At 44.7% G+C, this 6,736-nt stretch overlaps 1 protein-coding gene across 10 annotated transcripts in view; it reads right to left on the bottom strand.

Annotated features, from left to right (window-relative positions):
• Nucleotides 1-3,835: 3,835 nt before the first annotated feature.
• EIF4ENIF1 (eukaryotic translation initiation factor 4E nuclear import factor 1) overlaps nt 3,836-6,736 on the bottom strand; it is a 46,522-nt gene continuing 43,621 nt past the window's right edge. For 9 of the 10 annotated variants that reach the window (XM_049698046.1, XM_033412864.2, XM_033412863.2 and 6 more), the window contains 3 exons: nt 5,603-5,947; nt 5,185-5,349; nt 3,836-4,603 (listed from right to left, as the gene is read on the bottom strand). In XM_049698046.1, coding sequence (XP_049554003.1) covers nt 4,362-4,603; nt 5,185-5,349; nt 5,603-5,947 — 752 coding nt within the window. In that variant the 3' untranslated portion in view covers nt 3,836-4,361. The remainder of the gene's footprint in view (nt 4,604-5,184; nt 5,350-5,602; nt 5,948-6,736) is intronic. The other variant, XM_033412861.2, reaches the window with a different exon arrangement.

The following is a 6,736-nucleotide window of genomic DNA, read 5'->3' as shown; positions in this document are numbered from 1 at the left end:
CCCACCTCTAATTAACTGTGGAATCCTGCATAAATTACTCAATCTCTATAAGCTTCAGTTTTCTCATGTAACATGGAGATGGTAATAACACTTACCTTCTAGAGTGGAGATTCTTAGTATTAAGAGAGATGGTACTTGTAAAATGCTTACTAGCATAGTATCTGGCATATAAGTACTTGGGGAATGTTGGCTCTTGTTTTCACTGGTTCCTTTCCTTTAGTTAGAGCACAGCTGTGTATCAGTGTTGGGCTGAAAGTTGAGCTGAACCATGGTGCCAGCTGGGCGCCACTAAGTGTCTCCTTTCCCATAGCCCAGCCCTTCTCCTGAACTCCCATGGCAGCCCTGGCCCCAGCCACATAACCCGAGTGAAAGCATGGAGGCAGAACATTGCAAGTGAGGCAACCAGTGTGATCAGAGCAGGTTTGTGGGTACACATATGTATGGAGGTGGGAGGTTAGGTTATAAGGAGGGGTGGGGTCAAGACTACTTGAGAGGGTACTAAGGGCATAAGTAGAGGTTTTAGACTGGAAATAAGGGATTTCCTTGATAATGCAAAATTGGCAGAAATCTTTGTGTGCTGGACTGGACTAGTGAGAATATGGGGAGAGGGAGGGAGTGGACATATAGCTATAGAGGAGAAATCTAAACTCGGTAATTGACTGACTTGCTCTTTGGAAGAGAAGTCAAAGATTATTTCAGTATGGATTACAGGGATGATAGAGAAGGGGAGTCCCTGAGAAAATCGAGAAGGGAAACATTTACAGGAAGACAGAGTTTGATTTTAGGTGAAGTGAGCTAGAGCTTCTAGCAGGTTGTGAGGAATGAGGATATGGGATTTTCCACATACTCAGCCTTTTCCAGTACTTGTTACTCCTATTACCTTAGTGACAGTTATTTCCCTCTCATAGTCTTCCTAGAGCCTGGGTTTAGCACTGTCCCCACAGCCAGGAGATAAGCCTCTCAGGCCTGGTATCCTAGTCACTTTGCAGGGTGTAGACCTTGATATCACTGGTACATTCATGATAGAGGCCATAATTTAGAACCTACCCCGGCTCTTCAGAGAGACATTGGCTTCCTGAGCTATGGGATTTCCAGCAAGGTTTACTTTCCAGCCAGGGCATATGGGTTTTGGGGGAATCCTCAGACTCACTTTCATTGGGCAATGAAATGCCAGGATGTTGGGGAGAGAAGGATGCTGAAACCCAAGTTCATCCAAGGCCTCAGGATGTGCTTTGAACAGGCCTTGCTTCCATCATTCAACACCCTCCCCTTCCCCCATCGGTGGCCCCTGGTGTTTGAGGAGAGCATTACCCTACCCCTCCTTTCTCTCCCTTTTGGGCTCAGACTTGGGAGTTCTGGGAGAGAGGTACAGTCTTGTATTAGGAATGCTGCCTGGGGTAGGGCCACCAAGGAGGGTTATTCCTATAGCGCAAAGCTTTCTCTTCATGAACTCCCAAGACTAGAGTTGTTTGGCTGTCACAGCATGGCTTGAATTTCCTGTGAATTTCCATTTTTCTTTCCTAATCTTTTATAGCACAGCTAAGCAGACTCACTGTCCTGTGCCATTAACTAGTTAGAATGCTTTTAGCTGTGTTTCATAGCAGACGCTAACTTAACCAGCTGAAATGGAAGAAAACTTGGTCTCTCACATAAGTTTTCTGGAGCTCAGATGGGCTTATGGTAGCTGGTATGTCATTGAGGATCCAGATTCTTTCCATCAAGCTACTCTTGTCCACTGCAGTTTGTTGGCTTTGCTGGGCAGTTGGCTCCCCTCACTGTCAAAGAATGTCTGCTCAGTCCCAGGCTTTGTATCAGTATCCAGAGGATACTAAAGAGCGCTGAGTCTTTATCTTTTGGGGAAGCCATTTCCTAGAAGCTGCCCAGCCAATTTGTCTCTGCATCTCATTCCCATTCTTGAACCAATTGTGTAGGGAATAGAACTATTGAATCAGTTTACTCCAATATGTTATCTTCATTCCTGGAGTTTGTCTCTTTCATTCAGGCCAGTGTACCTGACCTCCCTTCCATCTTAAGAGCCTGGCTTATAAGATACTTAACAGCTGTCTCCTGGAAGAAGGCCTAGCTGTACTTTCCCATTTTTTCCCCCTACTTTTGATTACTACTAACTTGCCAAGTACTGGCTGCTCAACTGCTTCCTTGGGGGGTGGGGGCACTATTCTTTCCTACCTGACCCCCCTCCTTAACTTCCACGAGGTTCTCTGTGGCCCTCTGCCTTTTTACTTTGAGGAGGCCTTGCACATCCTTCCAGTCTTGATTGCTTCTAAACTCATTTCATGCCTGCTAGACTTTCCAAAGTTGCTCCACGTAAGATACCTTGTTAGCTGAGACATCATGTCATCAAGTCCTCCTGCCCTTACTCTATATCTGGCTTTTAACTCTTGAAGACTGCATTAACTTCCTCTTTTGCCTCTACTCTTCCATTGCCCTTACTCTATATCTGGCTTTTAGCTCCTGAAGACTGCATTAACTTCCTCTTTTGCCTCTACTCTTCCATTCACCAAAATAGTTTTTGTGCCGTTTAGCTTCTGCTGTGCTATTCTTAGCAACACTCCTTTATTTCCTTCTGGCTCCATCTCACCAGTTATTGGCTAATGGCTTTGCCCTCTGCTTGGTGCCTGCATTTGTTCATTTCTGTCATACCAGCTTCTAAGTCTGAAAAGGAGGCCCTCACAGGCAGCTTCAAACCAATCCTCCCCACTCTACACCTATTAACTATTGGTTCAACATGAAAGGGAAGGTGAAAGGACACACAGGAAAGATGGAATTAGATTCAGGTGTCTATGTTCTGCCACTGTTACTTGAGATTGTTTTCCAGCTTTTGTTTATAGAAACAAAGCATTTGTGAGAATTCTAAACAGGGCTTATTTCTGAAGTTGAAGAATCACTCACCAAATCCTACTGCAGGGAGGGAGGGCTAATGAAGTTGAAGTACTAGGAAGAGACAGACCTCATGCTCAGTCCACAAAGCCAGGTTTGGTTGAAAAGCAACCTGCTTTCTTGTGTTCCTGGAAGAATATAGGGCAGGGTGGGCAGCTCCAGGTTTATAGGCTGCACCCTTAACACTGAGGCTGTTTTTCACCCTTGTACTCAAAATCCACCCATCTTGCTCATTTCACCTGTGAATCAGAGAATGGCCTCATTATTTGACCCTCTAGTATGAAGTCAAAGTAGCTTTGATGGCCCTAAATAGACAAGTATCGAGATACTGGGTGACAAATCAAGAAGATCTGTCACCTCAGATTGGTGGGACTAAAAAACCTTAAGTGAGGAAAGGGGACTTGAGGCCATAGTTAGAGTATTATAGTAGAATCCTTTTCTCCAATGTTGTGCATGTAGTTAAGATGAATAATTAAAATAATTGTGAGTTGAGGAATGAGGTAGAGCACACAAGAAATCAGTTAACACAGGCACCAGAGTCTTGAGGGAAGTTTTATATGGAAAAAATTTATGGATTGAATCAGAACTCTAAGGCCCCATTTTTCCCTATAGGGGACTTTGACCTGGAGAACAGGAAGGCAACAAACCGCTGACTTTTACCCCAATAAACAAATAGTTTTCACTAGGTGGGTTTAATTTTAGAAATTGCACACCATCATCTGGTATTAGCCACAATCAATACTACCTGTAAGGTCAGCCCAGCCTGAACTGGCCCATTGGGGTCTTTAAGGCTCAAGAAAGAGGGCCATAGTTTCCTTCTCCCAAATCAGAGTTCAATTCCATGAGTTCTAAAGAAAAAACTTAAGATAATTTCCCTCAAAGAACCTAGTGAAGAGGAAGGGATTCAGGAAGAAATAAACACAACAGTGCCATTCACTTCATTCACACACTTAGCATATGCAACTTTAATCAACCAAAAGAAAAAGTCCCAAATGTACAAGTGAAAAAAAATCCAAACTGTTGACACAGGCTTAACTAATATCAGCTACTTTTATGTACAGCTGTATAAGTTCAAAAAAGCTATCCTATATGTATGTACAAAAGTTGTTTATACACAGGTCTGTACATAAGGGTCTATACATTTATTTCCGCAGAACCCTTAAGGTGCCACCTTTTGGTGACGACACCAACACTTCATTCACATATCTTACAAAAAAAGACTGTTTCCTGTATTCAGGACTGACAACACTGCATCCTGTATTCAGACCATGTAGCCTCCACTCGATTGGTTAATAAGTTCCTTCCATCATAATGCAGACAACACCAGGTGCCTAGGTGCCCTTCAACAGCTTCGCACAGAGTGCTACAAAGTAAAAGCCCATAAACCAACATGAGATGAGGAAGCAGAGTCCTGACCAGGGTGCCACCAAAAGGTCCAGGCTTAGACAAGCCTGCTGCCCTGCTCATTGTCGGTACTCCAGTTCATCTACACTGATGACTTTGGCGGGCATGGAGGGCAGGGGCTGCTGTAGCACATCTGAGCCAAACCATTTGGCAAGGCCCACGGGGGAGCTGCTCCTCTGGCTGGGGCGGTGCTCTAGTTGGGAGTGCACATGAGGCAGGCCTGACCGGCTGGGCACATTCTGAGGCGTCGTCTGAACGCTAACAGCAGCTGCCTGGGAACCAGACCCTGGAGGATGAAGAACTGTGGCGATAAGAACGTTATCATTCAGAGCACAAGGAGGGGAAGTAGTTCTCTAGCAGACCCTGCTTCACTCAAATCCTATCCATGAAACTCCAAACAGAATTCTTTACCACGTGATTGATTCTAGGCTTCTTTAGGAAATTCCTTTGCAAAATGCCGGAAGACAGTACCTTAGAAAGCTGAGCTATTCAGAAGCAATCCATATTGAGAGCCCATCCTAGATGACATGCCCACTACTTCCCAAGACAAGCAGAAGCAATGACATAAGCTGGCGAGAGGAGCATCTACTCTCGGCAGTCCCTATGCTGAATCTGTCAGGATTCTCAGCCTCCTCTCCTAAGAGGCAAAGGGACAAAAGAAAAAAAAAAAAAGCCAGAGCACACCTGGCTCTCCCACTGTCTTCACAGGAATTCCAAATCCCACAGAGGTCAGTTTACTTCATCCTATTCTCTGAGTACACCCTTATCCCAGTCTTGCTAGGGTGAATGGTCAGTGTCATTTTATCCCCTTCACTGGAAACTGGTTCAAAAACTTTGAGCCTGAGCCCATCCTCAGCTAATCTGGCCCATTTCTGAACTTACCTGAGCGCTGTAGCTGCTGTTGCATCATTGCCAGATGCAGAGGTGTCCCAGGACGAGGGTTTAGGAGAGGGTGACTAGTGGCAGGTAAAGGGTAAAAGGGTTGACCCAGGATTGGGCCAGATAGTCCCTGTAAATGAGTCAGGTCCATCCCAGGAGGAAGCACACCTATTGGGCAGAAAGAAGAAACTGGTGAGAAATAATCTACCTGGAAATTTTCAAGCCTGACTATACAGTTTTGCTAATCAGAAAGTTTATTAAGAATGAAGAATGCTCAATGCTAGGTTCCTAATCTTTTAATCGACTAAGGGATAGATCAGATTGGACCCACTGGTTAAAATGGAAAAAACCTAGTAACATCTTTTTAGGGATGAAAACCATCAGTTCTAGCAACTGTCATCATGCCAGGTCAGAAACTCACCAGCTTGGAGCAAACTTGGAAGATGCTGTGGATGTACTCCCTGGGCCAGCATCCTTTGGACCAACCCTGGGTGAAGCTGGTGAGCAGGCCGAACGATGGGGACATGGGGGACAAGGGGGACTTGGTGCACAGGGCGGAGAAAAGGTGTTCCTGGAACTGGGGATGCCAAGGTGGGTGTTTTTCTCCCAGTTGCTTTAGGTCGATAATCTTGTTCTTTGGTGTAACGACTGGTCTGTGATAGTGGGGTGGAACATGAAAACCGCTGTAGGGTTGATAGTTTGGGATTTGTAGTGGGAGAAGAGTCTCGATCAGCAGTGGGCACAGAGCTGGATGACAGGAGGTTCTCTGTAAGGATCCAGAAAGAGAATATTTTGGTATTGGCAAACTTTTCTCAAACACATTGTCCTCCCAATGATCCAGTAACTCATTTCTTAGAAAGCTCACAATCCTTATTTGATCCCCTCAACAGATTTAGGGGATTGCATCGTAGGGACCATCGTTTGGCCTTATGAACAGGCCTAGTCAAGGTCATGGGTAGTTAAGGACAGACCTGGGAGCAGACCCCAAGTTTTCCAGTCTTCCAACACCTTGCTGCAAGAGTTTATTTTTGCTACACTCTAAAAAACCAAAGACTCTGAAGTTGTAAATGAGATAACTTTTAAGAAGCCCACATCTTTGTTCTTACAACCTTCCCAATCCAGGAATAGCTATGGGCAAGCAAGCCTGGCATATCAGGTCTGGTGGTCTAACTCAGTTGGGCACCCTGGTCTGCCCATATGCCTGTGGTCTGCATCTGTGTGGGAGCTAGTCCTATCCTAGTCAGCTGCTTGGGATTAACATGCTTTTTAGTCTAAGGGGAAAATCAAGTGAGTAAAATTATGCAAATCCATCACAACAGAAAGCTTAAAGAGTAATTATAGTCTGGTGAAGGAATCTGAACTGCCTTTTAGTAGGACCAACAGGATTTCTTTTTTCTTTTTTTCTCAGAAGCTTTCTCACAGGCAAAAAGCTCTCAGACCAATACTCTAGACCTATGTAAACCTCACTCATTAGAATCTGTTTCACTATGTCCTTAAAATCCCAACTGTGCAACCCCTAAAAACCTCTTACATTTTCTACATATTTATAAAAGGC

This window comes from Orcinus orca, chromosome 15, assembly GCF_937001465.1.
Source record: "Orcinus orca chromosome 15, mOrcOrc1.1, whole genome shotgun sequence".
NCBI lineage: Eukaryota > Metazoa > Chordata > Mammalia > Artiodactyla > Delphinidae > Orcinus > Orcinus orca.
The sequence above is the reverse complement of the archived record's forward strand: the minus strand, read 5'-3'. Positions and strand labels throughout refer to the sequence as shown.